At 46.2% G+C, this 18,692-nt stretch overlaps 1 protein-coding gene across 1 annotated transcript; it reads right to left on the reverse strand.

The window, feature by feature from the left end:
• Nucleotides 1–3,442: 3,442 nt before the first annotated feature.
• GABARAPL1 (GABA type A receptor associated protein like 1) lies at nucleotides 3,443–12,864 on the reverse strand. Its single transcript, XM_075163175.1, has 5 exons — nucleotides 12,605–12,864; nucleotides 8,751–8,829; nucleotides 7,636–7,754; nucleotides 6,131–6,192; nucleotides 3,443–5,837 (listed from the first exon to the last, which is right to left on the reverse strand). The coding sequence occupies exons 1-5, from the start codon at nucleotides 12,692–12,694 to the stop codon at nucleotides 5,828–5,830; spliced, it is 360 nt and encodes a 119-aa protein (XP_075019276.1). The 5' UTR covers nucleotides 12,695–12,864; the 3' UTR covers nucleotides 3,443–5,827.
• Nucleotides 12,865–18,692: the final 5,828 nt, after the last annotated feature.

Below are 18,692 nucleotides of genomic sequence, written 5' to 3' on the forward strand. Positions count from 1 at the left end.
TTTTCTGTAATCACCTGAAGACCATGACTGTGTATTATTACCCTGTGCATTTTTTCCATCCTGGGTTTCCCTATTGATTTCCACTTCTCAGTGGCCATTTTTACCACGTGGCTGTTGGCTCCTGTTGCACTGAATACATCTTAGCGCACAATGTATGTTTGTCCATCATCCTAAGGGCTGGGTGCACAAGCGTATATTTTGCTGTGTTTCTTTCTTGATTGCCTGGATATGCTATATTTGATGGAGTGGCTGTACTTCAGGCCTGTAAAGTGTCATATTCGGTGTGTGCATGCATTTTCCTTTTTCTTTCCCTTCCGCAGTGTTTTTCATATGTGCTATCTATGTGGGAGTTGAACTATATTCTAAGTGTGCAGTGTATATCACTCTCTCCATTACATCCCTTCTGCTTCCATGTGCTACAGGTGAACACTGTCGGTCTGGTATGTTTTGTATATTTGTTGCTATATAAGCCTCAGTATAGTAAGCGCATGGTTTTGACAGTGTATCATGGGAATGCATGCAAATTCACTGTGGTATGGGGTACAACTGAAGACACAGAGCGGATTTTGACATGGTAATACTCATGATGTGGCCAGTGCAGCATGTGAAGATGTACTTGTGTTTAATGCGGTGTGAGGCATGGTGGAAAAGGTGCATGTGTGTACAAGTGTGTCTGGGGTGAGCACGGTGTGGTATTTCCAGCATGAGGTGCAGGACGTAGAATCAGATCAGTTTTTTCTTCAGCTAGTAATCCTGTACATTCAACCTTAATGCAGTTTTAGCAACGCCCTCACTTGAAAATGAGGATCTTTATGTTCTCCTGCTGCTTCACATATCACTATTTATAGCATTTATTAACAATTTTTAATTCCCAAAGAACAATACAATATCCAGATGACATTGGCCAGAGTGCAAAATCAGGGAGAATCAGACCCTTACTTTACAGAAAGGTGCTGCAAGGTCCAGCTTTTTCATTAACTAATTCCTCTAACACACGTGTAGCCAGGCATGAGCTGTGCTTTGGGACGCATGCAAGTTTCCAGGAACACAAATACCATGGGACTTGCAACATCCTCCTAAAGATTGGCAGCACAAGCTGGAGCAGCTGCTGTTTGTGGTCATCTGTGCTCTGCCTGGGTCAGTCCTGTGAGTGCCCTGCCAGCAATGAGCTCTATAGTCACACTCTGTGGCTCATCCTGGGGGAGCGTTTATCCGAAATTGAGTGACAGGAATGAGCTGGAGTTTCTCCCTCCGGTAGCCTTATTTCTGTTTTAATCAGTGTTTCTTTCATCTTGGACATGACTGTTTTATGGAAGTGAAAACATCAGTCTTTAGCATAATTTGGGACCTGTTATGTTAGCCCAAATATCCTTCAGGGTGATGTTGTAAGGCCCTGATGACCCAGGCCGTCTTTTTGCTTAGGTACTCTCTGCTCCAGGAGAATGTTTTCTTCCAAAGCAAGCATCAGGATGACTGGAGAGAGGATCCCAGGTGCAGTGATAGTAACCAAGGCAGAGTATTAATTACTTAACCTCTCTTAACCAGCTGAGCCCCTAGTTTTCCCACAGGCCTTGCTCCAATCCCATTTCCATAACCCACAGAATAAAGGTGACAGCCTTTGAGCACAGGCTAACATTTCACATATGGACCAGGCAAATTACATTCAGCAAATGCGCCCGCCTGCTGTTTCTCTCAGTGATGGCACTGACACGGACATGCAAAGCAGCATGGCAGGTACAAACATCACTGATGCACCATTTTCCTCGGAAAAGGGCCAGCAGGGGAGTGGGAGAGGCCTGCTTGGGTATGGATACAACTCCATAGCCGTTTTCTACTTGAGCCAGCAGACAATACCACAACCTAGACAGCAAAATGTGCACTATGTTTGAAGCTGAAATTCAAATTATTTCAGCTGATAGCGTAAGCTTTTAGCTGATCTCTGCCTATCTGGCTGGAGTCACAGCATCCTTCTGCCATACAGGGGGAGCTCGTTTTAGTCACAATGGTGGATACGTCCACAGAAACTGCTGCTATGGGCAGGCTCCGAGTTTACACGGTGCAGGATGAATTACTGCGTCTCCCTCAGCACTAGCAACAAAAGCTCACACTGTGGCTCCACCCTGTGTGCAGCGGGGCAGAGAAGATCCATTAGGCCTAGCAAGTTTTATTCCAAGTGTCGGTAACTCTTGACTTCAGCGCTCCAAGCAACTCCCTCGCTCAGTGCGTGGCAGGGCGAGAGCTGACGGTCGCCCCTCCGCAGCATCAGCACAGCCCCGTTCTGCCGCTCCGGCCAGCGGCACCCGCGCAAACCTGCAGGTGCCGAGGAGGAGTGAGGAGGCGGAAGAAGCGGCAGGTCTCTCGCCGCTTCCCCGTATGACACCACGCGTCCCATTCCTCCTCATGCGCCGCCGCTGCCTGATGCGGAGTTACGGCGCTGAGCAAATGGCGCCCGCTGGTCTCGCCAGCTCCCGGCAGGGCTCCTTGCCTCTCAGCACACAAATATCTGCAAGGAGAAGCAGCCTAGATCTGCAGGCTTACTTTTCAACGAGCCCTAGATTTCCTTACCTCTGCTTTTACTATCTTTAGAGGGCCCTGAGGCACCAAGGGGCCTCCTCCAGGGCCTCCCCCACACCCTCTGCCCGCGGCTGGGAGTCCCACCTCAGCCTGAGCTGTCACGAGACAGCGAGGGCTAGCGGCTCCGGGAGGGGCATGGCCGGCAGGGCACGGCTGGCAGGGCACCACGGGACCCATCCTACAGCACCTGATGTGGGGAGCGGGGCAGGCCCGGGGATGGTGGCTGACCATAAGCCTGGACCATAAGGCTCATCATGGTGCGGGTCAAGATGGGAATCCTACCTGCAGGTTAGGGTCAGGATCAGGCCCGGCGATGGCAGGGCTGTGGGGACAGGGATGGACTGAGGCTGGGCCCTGTGGGCCTGGCTCGGCATGGCTCATGGCCAGGCAGGGCATGGCTGTGGGAGCCGGAGACCGGCCCTGCTGTGGCGTCACTGCGGCAGGGAGCAACGGCCCTGGGGTGCTGCGATGGGGTCCTGGGCCTTGGGCAGACAGGGGGTGGCCCTGGGGGGCTGGTCAGGGACAGTCAGGACTGCCCTCGGGGCCCCGACAGCTGGCTAGGAGTGTTCAGGGCCTTAGAATGGCAGAGAATGCCTCAGTGCATCCATTACGCTCCTTAAGACCTTCTTATGTCCTCCAGGTGTAATTAAAGTCCATGTTGGTGGCACGGCAAGACGACACAGCTGGCTGCGTGTGTGAGAACATAACCAAACAAAGGAGAGATGTGACTTGTCCTGGTAGACAGGACAGAGGAAATCTGAGGTTCTGGGAAAAAGTAGCAGCAAGAAGTTCTGACAAAGCTGCCTCTTTATTTACAAGCACACATGTGGGGAGAAATGCTACAGTCACCCATTTTGGACCAAGCCTGTGATTTTCAAATGCGTCTTTATTGATTGGTTGATTTAGCTCAAGTAGTATGAACTTTATTTTACAAGAACCTGCAGCTAACCAACACAAAAAAGAATTACCATCATTACCTTGTACAATACCGGACTAGCACAAAAAGAGAAGTAAATGCCACAATCCAGTTAAAAGAACCGTAAAATAACTAAATTAAACTGTAAACTCTACATGGAACAAACGGCGGAGATTAGTCCCACACATGTCAGTTATAAACCCAGCAGCGGGAGGAGAGGGGAGGTCTGAACAAAAATCTGGACAAAACCAAGCACCCCAGATGCCAACTCTTTCTCCCCTGAGGGTGCCTAAGCATGGGTTCATTTGAGACAACACACAGTCACATGCTTGGCAGCACGCATGTGAGCGAGTGGGACAGCGGCAGAGAGATGCGCACCATCTGCCCGCATCTTGTCTTCTACCCTAGAAAGCCTCCTGGGTCTGTTCTCTGCTTCAGAATATTCAGAGCTTCCTAAAACAGGAGACTGGTGCGGATTTGCACCCAAAGGATGTGAAAAGAGCCTGATAATTGGAGGAGAGTGGGCCAAAAAGAGAGGACGGAGCACTGCAGGCAGAAACTGAAGTTATCTAAGTTGGCAGTAGGTACAACTCATCCAAACGCATTTATTGCAGATGAGCATGCAATGGAACAGCAAACCTGAAGTTCAGGATGAAAAACTGGGGAATACTAATCCACTCATTTCATCCTTTGTTCCCCCATTTTCTGTCTGCCCCTTATGACTCCTCTGTCTACATCCTTTGCGCTCCCTCCTTTCTCTCCCATTCTTCTGCTACTTCCCATACCACACAGGCAGTGACCCTCTGCCCCACTACGCTGCCTTCCCTGACCTTCACACAGTTCTGCCAGTGACTCCCACTTCACACTCCCAGTCTGCTCTTCTGCCTCATGTACCTCTGTGGAACAACAGTCAGAGAAGGCTGAAATCTGATTTCCTGTCTCCCACAATCAGAGGAGCACTCATCTTGATTTCTCATTCCGCATTCCATGAGGAATGCAGAGAACTGGGATCTAACTTCATGTAAATAGAGCAAACACCCACAACTTATTTTGGAATCTGCCTGTCTTCTTCATCCTTCTTGTCTTTTCCTCCCTCTTGGTCCCTCCCTTAAATGTAGGAATGTTTACAGTAATTCAGGTCCAGTTCTCTGATTTTTAGATAAAACCCCAGAATTTTCCTGAAAGCTCACTCCCCAAACCTCATCCCTTCATCAGAGTTATGGCAGTTATGGGAAAATCTGCTGTTTGTGCCACTGGGAAGAAACTGCTTTGGCATGACAGCATAAGGCTTGCACAGGACAGCATCTATCTGGCACCTTTCTAAGAACAACACTGGCTTAAAATAAAATAATTAAAAAAAAATCTACAGAGAATCTATTCCCCTTCCCCTTCGAGTCTAAAAGCACCTCTCTTGTGGTGAAGAGCGACACTGTTGTCCAATCACAAAAAGCCAGCAAAACACACGTGGGAGCAACTGATTTCTTCCGCTTGTGCATGTGGTGCAAGAGCTGTACAGGGATGAGACATGGAAGAGAAGGCTAAACCCACAGGACTTCTGCCACCTTCAATTCTGCAGAAGATTGGTACAAGGACAACACTGATAGATAATTTTCTGTGTTCACCAATAACAAGACCCTTAGTAGTTAGTTGCCTTAATGCACAGCAAGGGAGGCTAAAGTCAGGTAGCAAGAAAAGCTCTCTCACTTGTAGGCTAGCTAAGAACTGAACAGACAATCTCAGCAGCCTCCAGGATCTGCCTCAGTGAAGTTCACAATGAATAACTTAGATGAGCAGCCATGGTGGACATGTTTGGTACACTCAGTCCTGTCTCAGAGCTGGAGCGGGCTAGTCATTCTCTTGAGGTCCTTTCTAGCCCTATGCTTATGAGTTGGCTTCACTGAAAAGAACAAAAGGGTCGTCTCAAATTTTCCTGTCCAGCGCTTGCAATTAGAGCAACAAAGGAAAAAAACAAAATCCTTCTTTCTTTTCCCCAACCTTCATGTCTCACAGCTGAGGAGTTCCCAGCCCTCAGCCCTTCTAACACTGATGGAACTGAGGGAAACACAATACTCTTGAAACACTTCACAGGTAGCAGCCGGAGTGAGGACTGTCAGCGCAGGACAGCTTTGTGTGGGCAGAGTGAAGTATTCCACCGCTCACTGAATGCTCACAGGAGTGCAGCCCATGCCGTGGGCAAGGCGTGACAAGGTCAGTGTACAATACATGGCATGCCTTCTTCATCCAATGAAAGGGTTACACAAAAATGGTCATCGTGCCCGGTCACTCTCCCGCAGCTCCACCACACTGGCTTGTCTAGCAGCCTCCAGTACTGGCTAACTACTTCCAGCTGTGGCAAGAGAAGAACTACAAACAGTGGAGTCTCCCCATCCCTCAACACAGAACCCCTCGTTAGTCTTTCCTTTCACCCTTTCATACACTGTCCCCCTACCCTCCCTCCCCTCAATTTAAAAAATAATGGTTATAATTAATGCATGGAAGGTGATGGCATTGTGCATGTGGTTCACTTCCAGTTCTCTTTCCCTCTTCTCAGGCATTCTCCTTCCTCCTCTCCAACATCCCCCCCCCCAAATCCATTCCATCAGTCCATCTCGCCTGCATGCCTGGGGGGCTGCTGCTCACTTGCCATAGACGCTCTCATCGCTGTAGGCCACATAGAGAAAATAGTCCTCCTCGTGGTTATCCTGCAAGGGGAGAAAGGGAGAAAGTAACAAACCAAAGCCCTGTAACCCATTACATGTGAAAAAGCTCAACCAAGAGATCATTGTAACAACAAGAGGGCATAACCTCTCTGTCACTGTTTCTCCCCCTTTACATTGAAGGCTTCACTTCCTCATACCAAAGAGAATGTATAGCAACTTTCTCTCTCTGGCCACAGCTCTACTTCTAAATTTAGGCATGTCACACGTCTGGACAAGTGAATTTACTTGAAAAGCCACAGCCAGAGTGTGCTGCAAACGTACAACAGAAACAGCTCTGACTGTTGCAGGCTGTGCAGCAGAATCCCAGTGCTGGTATGGCCTTAAGACGGAGAGAAGAGACTTGGAAGACTTTAACAAGTCAAAAATCACCTCTCGATACTTCAGTATTTTGTAAAAGTGGTCATATTTGTTGTTTTGTCAGAACACTTTGACAAGTGGCTGTATTTCTAGGCCTGTTTTACATATGGGCAATAAAGCTGAGATGTTAAGTGATTACACTGACACAAAAAATCTGCAGAGTGCTGGGAACAGAGTCCTGATCTCAGTTCTGGACAGTTAGACACACCTTCCTCCTACATGTCCAGATCTGGAAAACTCCCTGCGTGTGTTAATCTTCTATTACCATCAGTCCACATACACATTGTCCAGTTATTGTCAAAAAGTGATAGATCAAGTAAGGCTCACAGCACCATATTGAAGCTCTCCTATTAAAACACAGTAACACAGCAGAAGGAGAAATCAAGGAGAAATCAATCCAGGCTGCAAATCAGCCATGATCTAATGGCAATATAATTGAGGAACATTCCTCTGATGGGCATAGAATATGCCTTTAAGGTCGATCAAATAACACTGCTCAGTAGAAATGCTGAGCAGCAATGTTCACAGTGTCCTACAAGATCCTCATATATACAGTACAAGCTATGAAAAAGTAATTCTGAACAAAGAATAAGTGTTCCTTGATAACATATTTATAGACAGTTGGTTGCCCAGTGATACTGTGTTCTTTTACTGGCTAAAAGGAAATCTTTTTTGTATAAACCGGAAAGCTAGTCTGTATGTTCCACCCTCCGCCCCAGACACAGTATTTCCTCTGAAATATATGTAGTTTATTTCAATCCTTTGTTAAAGTAGTAGGATCAACACATCATTGCTGGGGCAACTATTCACCACCTGATATGACAACCATTTCAACTAGCAAACAAACAACTAAAATGATGAGGCTCCCCAGGCTCCTCTTTATAACTGCAGGATGGAACTTCCCTAAACAGATGATGGGATACAGCCCAGGCCAAGCGGGTCCGTCTTCAGGCATCTGTGACCAAGCTGCACCCCCTGCCAGTTGGGTAGTGCACAGTTGTCCTCCAGTGAGGATATGCATTCTTCCGGACACTCCAACAAAAGGAGAAAGAGATGGGCCAGGCTTACCTCATACAGCTGGCCCATGGTAGCACTGGTGGGAGGGATGGTATTATTGACAAAGAAGAACAGGGCATCTTCTGGCCTCAGGTGGATCCGCTTTCGGATTAAGAAGTAGAATTGGCCAACTGAAGAGGAATAGAGGAGAATGCCTTAGAATCAGAAAGAATGTTTTGGTTTGGGGTTTTTTGTTTGGGGTTTTTTTTTACCCTAACTGTGGTGGTTTTCTTTTGGGGGTGGAAGTCACATGCTGCATGTAAAAAGTAGGGAAAACTGAATAATGCAGGAAAGAAAGCAGTAACTTCATGACTGTTACCACATTAGCAGCCAACCCACTCGGAGCTGGCAGTTTCTCAGGTACATGCCTCAGGCTATGTACCCTCTAAATCCACACACCACCTACTATGGTATGAAATGCTCTACTGCGGGGAGTGGTGGGAAGACCTCTAACTAGTTTAACCTTTAATCCTATAGATCAAAGACACCTTGGAGAATTTGGCCTTGGTGTAAATGGTCATACCATTCCTGAAAACAAATTCCTGAAAACAAATTCCTTACTATTTGCTTGAGCTATGTTGCACAAGAAAGTATTCCGCAATCCATTATATACTGCAAGAAAAAGAAATGCTGTTCCTTTAACTCATTCATGTTCTCAAATGAAAACAAATATAATTACACACAAAATGGCCATGACCATTCGGAAAAGGAACTTTGTAGCCATGACTCCAACCGCAGGGGTGGAAAACGATGGGACTATTTCAAGAACGTGTCTCTTCCCGCATCAAGGATACAGCCTCTGGCAACTCTGCAGCTAGGTCATCATTGACTGATGATTATCCTACTGCCTATGATACACAATTCAGGCATTTTCATCACGGCTAGAAGTCAGCTGTGACACATGCATGCTAGCTAAGTCAGTGGGATACCTCAGAAGATCTCAGAGAATTCTGCATGTTGTAATCCAGGCTGTAAGGTACATAAATATAACAAGGACAGCCAGGTAAACTCGGGTAGTGATAAGATGTTGAGCCTGTCTGGATATTTTCTTGGTGCTGATCATAGAGTAAAAGCACTTCTGAGACCTTCTCACTGAAAATCAGAAGAAAGGAGGTACACTTTATTACCTGTGAGGTCAGAAGGCACAAGATACTTCCTTTTGTCTAGGTCGGGTACTCTGGCTTTTGGTGCTTTTTCCACAATTACCTGGAGAGAGAGAGTGAGAGAAAGCAAGAAACAATCCATGAGTATCATAAAACAAAATGGACCAAAAAGCATCAGTGGAAAAGGATATTACCCTTTGAGAGAGATGGTGCTACCAGGCCTTTAGAAATTTTATTTAATCTATAACAAATGCACAACATTAAAGAACAGATAGGTGAGAAGACGACTTAAAATCACTGGCAATAGCTGTGCTGGGAGCCCAAGACTGCAGCAGTAAGCACAGTGAGTAAAAAATGGAGACTGGAACAGACATAAAAATAAACCGTAATAGCCGAGAAAAAAAAAAATCAGGTCACCTTGATGGTCCCAATGCAGGTTAATTTTGTATGAAGGAGCTGCCAGGAGGCTAATACATGAACATAAGTATCACAAGCAAGTTGAACTGCTTCCAGGTTACAGTTCCAAACCGCCTAGCATAAAACTAGCCCTACTCCCAATAGTCCCACATCCTAATTTCTATATTCACCAATACCAAGAGCTCTAGAATGAAGCAAAGAATTAAAGAGAAACTACAGCTCATTGGTGAATTTTTTTTTTTAATCCCCAGTTCTTCAGTAGTTACCTTCTACTCTGAAATTCATATCCTTAAAGGTTATTTTCCCTACTTCATATAGGTATGGACATTTCCTTATCCATATAAATATCTAATAATTAAAAAAACAGGCTACCATCTGGGCAACTGGACCCACAGAGACTTTTGACACAGAATACTAATCCTCATTATATTCTAATGTCATTACGACATAGAAAAACATGAAGCTCAGCAGCTTTAAGGTCAAACAGACAAAGAGATCTTCTGCTACAGGAAAAAATTTGTTACCAGAGCTAGGCAAAATGTTTACCTCAGAAGCAGGAAGTATTCCAAAGTGACCTGATCTCCTTCCACGAAAAGCCTTGGAAACCTTTCCAAAGGTGGAGTATGTTTCCATGGAACTACTGGGTTTGTGCAGAAAAAAACTGAAGGCAGTTTTTGGGGTTTTTTTTGTTATATGTATTTTTGAACTGGTAAGAGATATATTACATGATTCAATCTACCTGGCTTGCTGTTCTGCAGAAGCCATTTTGACCATCTAAACACGAAGCTGGATTTTCTGAACCTTCTCAACTTTTTAATTCCACTAGACCCTATAATTGTAAATACTCCTTGTGAGACACGTGGGACTAATTTCTAAGGGCTCCATGCTCCCTTAGCTCTTTGGTAACCCAAATCAGCAACTGTATCTGTTGTGTAACAGAAAAGGCTGAACTGCTGTGGACTAAGCCTTCTTTGGAAGCAAAATGGTATTGTCACATCAGTGAGACACTATGCCAGAGGAAAAAAGCTACAATGATGAGCTTGGTGTATTTAGCCTGGACAAAATACCCTGCTAATTCAATCCGACTCCTTCTAGACCCAAGTGAATATCTGCAAAGGACGTCACACGGCAGAGATGCTAGCTTGGACATCTCTTCACTGTGCTCCATTTGGATGCTGCCAACACAGCCAAAACCCCTGAAAATTCTTAAGTTTGTTTTTAAAATGGAAACGTGGTCGTCTCTGCCACTTCAAGAACTTGAAGCACCTCAGTTAGTACAAAGCATTCAAGCTGTTTCAGGCAGTTTGTGGTAGGACATGCATTTCCATACAAGACGCAGTTGGCAAGTGCGGTGAAGGAAGGACAGTCCCACAATCTCACTGAACAGGTGCAGGCTGAACAGCAACAGCACTTTGCACATCTTTTTACCCGCACATCCAACAAGGCAATACCTAACACAATAAATTGCAGTGGAGAGAAACCTTTAGTTCCTGCCTCCAATTTAAAAAACTACTGACAAGCAGAACTGCTAGCTAGCAGCACTGATGTGGCCACCCTGACTCAAAAGGGTGGCTTGTAGCTGGTCATTAGATAATGCAGGAAAAAAATCAAGCCTACAAGGAAGAGGTGAGAGTGTTGGGGCTTCTAAGCCCCTAGGAAAGATTTAAATCAGATCATCACTGAGCTTAAGAGAGATCTCCCTCTTGCAAAGAGGCAGGGAAGGAATGGAGGTGCTCTGCTAATCTGACTATCAACTGTCGTCCGTTTGCCTGATAACACAGGTATCTCTTCTGAAGCACTAAACCCTTCACACACACAAACAAACCTACAAAGAAAATCCAAAGGGCAGATACAGATTATCTGTATGTCTGTTGTTGCTGGGTGGTGACTGTGGTAATGTGGGACCATGCCAACAGTATAAGCTCAGCAAAATGCTGAGATGTATCAGGGCACTGCAGTGTCGGCAGCCAAACAGATGTCATCTTCAAGGATCCTGCTGTCGGGAAGGGCAGAGACAGAAGTGATGCAAAGAACAGTTGTCTGCTGCATTCATTTGCTCCATATGCAGCTCCCACAACAGGCCACCCCCAGCAATTCACATCTGGGCCGCGCCATGCGTCGTTTTCATTTATGCTTAACTACAGCACACCTTGTTATTCTGGCCCTGGCTTTCTCCACAAAGATCTGCTGATACCCTCCTGTCTTGACCTCTTTCAGCTCTTGCCAGTCCGGGTCTGGGCCCGGGCTCCCCCCACGGCTCTTCCAGACACATCTATCACGATCTGCTGTACAATCTGCCATGTTAATCCTCAGTTTACAGCTTGTCTCACTCTTGACCTACAGAGCCCTCTGCGGTCCTCATCATAAACCATGGAACCGCGCACACTCTTCACCATTGACTTGCTGCGTGCTCAACCTGCCGTGCTATGCCAGGGGTCCCAAAACCAGCTAGGACAAATGCACTCAAAGGCTGACTTCCAAAAACTTTTGCAAGTCCAGTTGAGGGCCACTTCGAAGATAAAAAAAGGTGTCAGCCTGCAGGGAAAACATGGTGTAACTGTTCCCCCTTGCCCTTAGATTTACAGGGGAGTCTAAATTACTTTGCATGCAGTACCCCTGGGCAGTAAATCTAGGACAGACCTCTCCAGTGGGGATGGAAAGAAAGAACATTTGCAAACCGTTTATTAAAAAGGAACCAAAAAAAAAAAATCACAATTAATTTGATTTGTCATTTCTTTTTTCCAATTATTATTAGTAATTATAAAGCTAGAGGTTTTCCACAGGCACTCCAAAGGGACCTAAGGATGAGGAAGCAAAGTTCAGCTAGAAGATGACCTTGTTTTCCAAGTGACGTTTTTTCCACACGATGATTAAACAGGAGAGCAGAAAGACTGAGAAGTATCATTTTCCTCTCATGCAAAGGAAAAGAACAGAGCAAGACTACATCGAAAAGACAGGCCAAAAGAAAGTAAAATAAAAATAAAGGGAAAGTATCAGATGACACGGATACAGACCTTGTTTTCTATGTAGAGTACCCGGTCAACTCACTCATTGTTCTCCTCCATTTTTACAGAGCTGATGGTAAGCTCCTTCCCCACCCCCCAACCCCACGCACGCAGGCTGCCAGAAAAAGATTAGCAGCATTCTCGCTGTCGAGTTACTGCGGATCCCAGAAAAAAGGGTGCATTACACGCCGGCGCCCCCGCACCCACCCACGAACACAGACCCTCCTACATAACAAACAGCCATAGCTTTGCGCTAAAGAAAAAAGAAGCCTGGAACGCGAACCAGAACATCAAGATCACAGTCATCTCTACTAATCTCATTGCTTTTGCCTTAAAAAATAAAGAAAGAAGCAGACGACAGCCGACAAGGAAAACAAAGACGGCAGAGCGAAGAGGTCCGCCCGGCGAGCCGGGCCAGCAGCAACCGCCGCCGCTGCCCTCACACCCCACACTCACAGGGACTCTGTCGGGATATTTCTTCCTGATTTTCTCCCCTTCTTTTTTCCTGTACTCGAACGGGTGGTCTTCCTTGTACTGGAACTTCATGCTGCCGGGCTGTCACCTTCCCTCCCGAGGGCTACCGCGGCTCCCTCCCCTACGGCCGGGTACTTAGCGAGCCCCCGGACGCCCCCGCAAGCGCAGCGCAGCGGAGCGGAGCGCAAACCCCAGCCGTGTCGCCGGAGCGCACCAGCCGCTGACGGCAAATTGGGCGCTGTGACGTCACGGGCAGGCACACCTCCTCCAGCCCCCCGCCGTCACGGTGCCGCCGGGGCGGGGGCTCTCGCTGGCTGTAGGCGGGGCTCGGGTCCACACCGCCCGTGGGGGAGGGAAGGCGCAGACCCTTCACGTATTGGGGAGGGGGGCAAGAAGGTATGTGCTACCTTCCAGCCCACGCGCGACGGGGGAAGGCCGGGCGCGGCGGGTGTGTGTGTGTGTGTTTTCTTTTGTACATTGATTTATTGCACGGCAATAAATTAAAAAAAAACAAAAACACATTAAAAATAATAAATAAATAATTTTTTCTTTAAAAGGCAGCAAAATAAACATACGATTGAGCAACGCCGCAATCCCCGCAGCGTGACTCAGGGGTTATAAATACAGCATGAGCAGGCACATAATCCACCCGGGACTGCGGGGATAGCCGCGTTGCTCCTCCCCCTCACCTGACCGGCGCGACGGCGTGGGGCGGCGCTCCGCGCGTGGGAGCGGGGCTCGGCGGGGGTCCAGGCCTTGGTGTCGCCTGTGTGAGGCTTGAATGCCTCTGCTTGTCTAAAACGGGGGTAATGAGCCTGCCCTATTCTTAAAGTGGCTGCAAGATGTAAGACCAAAAAAATGCTACTTTTCGTGACCATCCCTGTCACTGATGGATCTGGATTATTCCCCTGTTCATAACATCTCAGTTAAACAACAAGGGGCAGAAAGTGTGTCACGTAATGTGCCAGACCAGATGCACATTACAAACAGTGGACAGTTAAAGGGAACTGTCTGTAAACAAGCCAAAATAGCCGGCCAATTTTAGCCCGGTTACTCAGCTGATACATACTTGGAATATCTTTGGTTTTTTCTAGGAGTAGTTGGGCTCACAATTATTTACTGACCAGCAAAAGAGAAGGTATTAATGAATGGATCAGCATGCTCAAATCAGCACAAAAATTAATCGCTGCTACGCTGGGGACAGTGAATGGGAGTGTATCAAATAATTCTTTCTTTGCATGCCTCATCCAGAGAAGCAGAACTTCTGCAAGGATGATCTTTTATTTGTGGAGTAGCTTTAGTTGTACTAGTAGAGGCTGAGTGGGACAGCAGACTGCCTCGGGTGCGTAAGGTGACTCTCCAAGGCCACAGCAGTGGCAGAGGTGAGAAGACCCAGGTTTCCCATATCTGATTCAACCCTGTGCCAGTGTGTTGACCCAGAATGAACAAGGGTAGGAAAAGACATCATTGCTGTTTTGCTGGCACTCTGCTTCTACAGTGTGGCTAGAATGGAAAAAATCCAGATTATAGCAAAGAGTCAGCTTGAATCCTGAAGAAATTGAAGAGCAAGCTGGATGCTCCTTAATGATAAAAACCAGGATCAGGGGAACATAAAGCTCTGGTCTTTTTCTAGAAGTACTCATATAAATCCTTTAGGCTGCCCCAAGAAACTCATAGTACCGGTGGCTTTATCCCTATATACTGATATGCACACTTGAGTTGCCTGCAGGGTGGGACTCATCCTGGTACCAGGGGTAGGAAGGGCCTATTGCCAATCCCCACAGCAGATCCAGGGTGTTAGCTTGTGCCCTCTGCCTCGCAGAGAGCCGTTTCATATACTGGCAACCATCTACCTTTGCACTCCATAGCATACTACTTCTTGAACTCAGAGGCTTTTTGGTAATGCTCCCCCTCCAAGCCCTGGTGCACTGTGATCTCTCATCTTGAACATAAGTAGGGGAGAGATGGAGGAAATACATTTACTTAGTTGCAGATGTGCTCAGATGATGGCAGCTTCCAGATAACCTTGCCTGGCACAGGAGTGTAAATGGCTGTGGGATAGAAATCTCACCTACACTATAACGTAGGCACATACAGCTGAGCCTGTCACTTTAAACTGCCTTTGTGGTCAATGGCAATAAATAGGCATCTTGGGGTGGGATTTTTCTCACCTGAATCATGACATCTACTTTTGGATGACCAAAGTGTGCCCCCAAGAACTCTGGCAGATGCTTTAGGGTCTAAGCTTGTACTACTCAGTATGGTGTAGCATGACCTCCTGCAGAGCTCAATGCTCAGCTCCAACAGGTGCATGCCCGAATCTCTTAAGGATAGAGCAGCCCACAGTGGGAACAGCATAGACTGGTGTGTGCCAGCCTTCATCAGTTCACGTGCATGAGGTTCGTACAGGAAGCATCATTAACTTATTTCTGTCTGTCCTAAGACACATGAGCATTTCCCCATGGCTGCAGGTAGTGTCAGAGGATCTCAGAAGGGTGAGTCAGAAGGAAGGCATTATTTTTGTGCAGTGCCATGGCGATTAGCCTAGGCTGAAGGAATCCCAGGGTTTAGACCTGGGGAAAATTCTGGTTTCATGGCATTGCGCCTTTCTATAATACCTGTGTTTGGCCTTGTTGCTTCCTAACTGCCTGCAGCATAGCAGTTGCTAAAGTGTATTGAAGGTCTGTAGTGATGTAGATGCCTCTTCCTGAAGGACAAAAGAGAGGAAATTTTCTAGCCTGTTTCACCCAGGCCACCAACCCATTCTGGCGATTTTAACAGACTGATCTCAAACTCCTGTTGTCCTGTAAATCGCTGTTTCCATCTCCAGGACTATACACAAGGCAGCTGAGCTGGCACCTAATTTGAATTACTGTTGACAAATCAGAGAGGAGTTTCTTCCCTGGTCTGATGCAAAGATATGGCTTGCGAGAGCATTGCTAGGTGACTCCTCTCCAACAAATCCCATGTGAGGATCACAAATCTCCTTACTGAACTCCTCCTGCCCTGATGATGCAGCCCTGGATGTGCAGCCACAAGCCTCGCTCCTCCCACTTCCCTGTTTCCTCCCCATCAGGCACTGAATTCCCAGCCCTCTCGTCCAGCTCAATAATAACAATAACGTCACTGGCACGACAGCAGGCAGGAAGATGATACATGCAGAAGCAGTGACAAACAGCTAATCATCTGACTTAAAGTTCCTATTAAAATGTCAACCTATGGGCATGTGACAAATGCCACATTCCGGGTCTGTGTGCTAGAGAGAGGAACTGGAAATGGGGTTGGCTAGTTTTTCTACCCTGGACTGCCCGCACAAAGTGATCCACAGAGTGGCAAAACAATATACTCTTAGTGTATTGCTGTGTCTGCAGCTCATATAGGCAGAGGTTCACTTTAAAAGGGATTCCCCAAACGTTGCCAATGCTATAGCTATAGAAGCAAGAGATAAAAAAGTTTACATGGAATCTGGGGGCAGGGTTTGCAGCCCGTGCTGTACCACACAGTGCTCCAGGGGCACTGCTAGGAGCTCTGCAGTGCACTACTGTGAAGTGAAGCTAGCTTAGGTGTATCTACACAACTGGCTAAAATTCTGTGAATTAAGGATAAAAATATCCATTATTTGCCCTGTGTTTCTTGGAGATGTCATCTAGATGGATGTCTCTTGGGAACCCCTTGGAGCTACTGTTCAGCTACTTATAACTCTGGATTCCCTTGGGTATTTCTTTCATTAGTACCTGCCCTTGGGTACTTATTCCATTTGTACCTCCACAGGCTGACTTTTTCTTTTTTTTTTTTTTAATCTTTAGTGTAGTTTCAGCATATCAAAGCCTCCCTTGTCAGAAAACTTCTACTTTGTAGTCTGAATGGTGATTAAACCACAGAGGGCCTACCTGAAGTCACTTGTGATTCTGCTCTGTTTGATGTCCATCCATGGCACATGGATAGTTCTTCAGCCCTTGCCTGGCGTCTCTCCTGCACCACTCGTGACTGGACACCAGTGTCACTTGACACTGGATCTATAGTAGCCTCAGAGCCAGTACGGGCACATTGGCCCTGGGTGAGGGCACAGGGTTAGTCACTCCCAGCAAACAATGGCTAATTGTGTAGATGTTTTCCTTTCCTCTAGGAAATGGCTCTGTATTGTCTATGCTGAACCGCCATCTCACTGCTCTGTTTTCTACAGCTTCTTATTTTTTATAAAAAAGCTGGTCATTCCTCCCAATGATCCAGCATGGTCCAGCCTCAGCTCAAGTTGCTTAAATGCATACAAATAATGTTTATGAGGAGATTAAGGAAAACACCTTGTTGCACGGTGAAAAACAGCAGCAAAGGACGAAACGCCAGAGCTGAATAACACAAGTCTGAGATCCCTTTGTTCCAACCGATGATTTGAGTGGCCTGTTGGGGACGGGTATCATTGTTACTTACAGTCCTGTGAAAACAAAGGAGCAACACAACAGTGGGGCCGGTGGAGTGTTTCTGAAGACCGGTCCTTCTCAAGGGGAACCTAAGGGTGGCGTGGACAACTCCTTTTCAGGACCTGGTGTCGGTGTCCTGTTGTTCCTCTCATGTGGTTCCAGCCCAAATTACTCCATGTGCAGGCTAAAGGTAGTCAGTGGAGACTGGTTGCTCTTTCTCCTTCAATATCACTTGTCCTATGCTTGCTCGGGTCCCACCCTTTTCCCAGTGTGTGGTCAAGGGTTGAGTGAACAAGTGAGCTGAAGCCGAGCCAAGGGTCAGTGACTTGGTTATGATATAGTTATCTTCAGTACTTTGTGCATCATTTTGCCCATCTATAAATGGAATACTAAGGCTTGTCTGATGCGTAGGCAGCTTGACAACATGGTTAAAGTCTGTAAAGTGCATGGGGATCTTTGGATGCAGATACTTAATTATTCATAACTAAAGAGAATTGCTTTTGATGGTATTCTTTCCCTTGTTGTGCAGGATATTGGAGTGCTCTGCAGAAAATGGGTACTCCAGTGGCTGTACACAGCAGCTGAACAAACCCTAAAATTATTTAATGATTAACAGAAACCTTTTATTTATTTTCCAATGTATGTTATTCTGTATTTGTGACCAGTTCATGTCCCTATTGCTCTTAAGCATGGGGAAAATGGTTGCTATTTAAATATTTATTTAAATGTTGCATGAAAGTATTAGTTCTTTACGTTTGATAATATTTAATATTTGTACTTAATTTTCAATCTGAAAGCATAAAACATTTCGAAGTGCTTATTGGCCGACATAATACAACACACAACGTATATTCAAAGTCCAGACTCAACAGTGAGATGGAACCACCACTAATGGAGTAAAAAAACCAGCTGAATAACAGCAGATTGCAGTACCAAGTAGCAGTTTATCTCTGTAAATAAGTAAACTTGCTATATTTTTATGGGGTGTGGTCCTGCTTTTTCACGAAGTACGTGCGATCTTTATTCACTCTGTCCTCATTTTTTGATTGTGTGTGAGGAGAGAATGTCTTTGAATCGTAACAGATCTGAGGGCAAGAGTGAGGTGTTTCCAGTCACTGACACCTGGTCTTTGCTGTCATACACAACCTTGTATGGTTAGATAGAGTGTCTGTAGATCTGCTGCTGGTTTTTGTTTGTTTGTTTTAATCTGGTGTTTTATCATGTCTTATGGACTCTGAGTGGTTGATCCCTTGCAAAAGTTATAAATATTTTCTCTGAAATAGCTCATCTGAAGTCAGTTTAGTAGGAAACAATCCCCGAGCAAGTGAAGTTATATGCCTATCATTATTGTCACTTGAAATATTTTTGATGTCTTGCCAGTAAAAAAAACTTGAGGGAACCTGCTCTAGCACCTAACAACTAAGAATGAGACAAGCAAAGAAGGATGTGAGCAGACGGGAAGGGACAGGAGAGTGAGACAATACTGGCTCTGGTCAAGGGAAATACGCTGAAATCAGCGGGTAACACCCAGCCCTGGGTGCAAGTGACCTCTAACTTTTCCCCTTGAAACTCAGAAAGGAGATAGCGGGGGTGATTTGATGCAGAGGAGGGGAAAACTACGAATTTTAAAACTTCCCTATTTATTGCACATC

This window comes from Calonectris borealis, chromosome 1 (genome assembly GCF_964195595.1).
Source record: "Calonectris borealis chromosome 1, bCalBor7.hap1.2, whole genome shotgun sequence".
Classification (NCBI taxonomy): Eukaryota; Metazoa; Chordata; class Aves; order Procellariiformes; family Procellariidae; genus Calonectris; species Calonectris borealis.

Bases quoted from the DNA above. Each gene is read 5' to 3' on its own strand.
- GABARAPL1 (XM_075163175.1), bottom strand. From the start codon at position 12,694: ATGAAGTTCCAGTACAAGGAAGACCACCCGTTCGAGTACAGGAAAAAA. The intron at 7,755-8,750 runs GTAATAAAGTGT...ATTCCTCTTCAG, and splicing joins TGTGCCTTCTGACCTCACAG to TTGGCCAATTCTACTTCTTA. The intron at 6,193-7,635 runs GTAAGCCTGGCC...CTCCCCTTGCAG, and splicing joins CCATGGGCCAGCTGTATGAG to GATAACCACGAGGAGGACTA.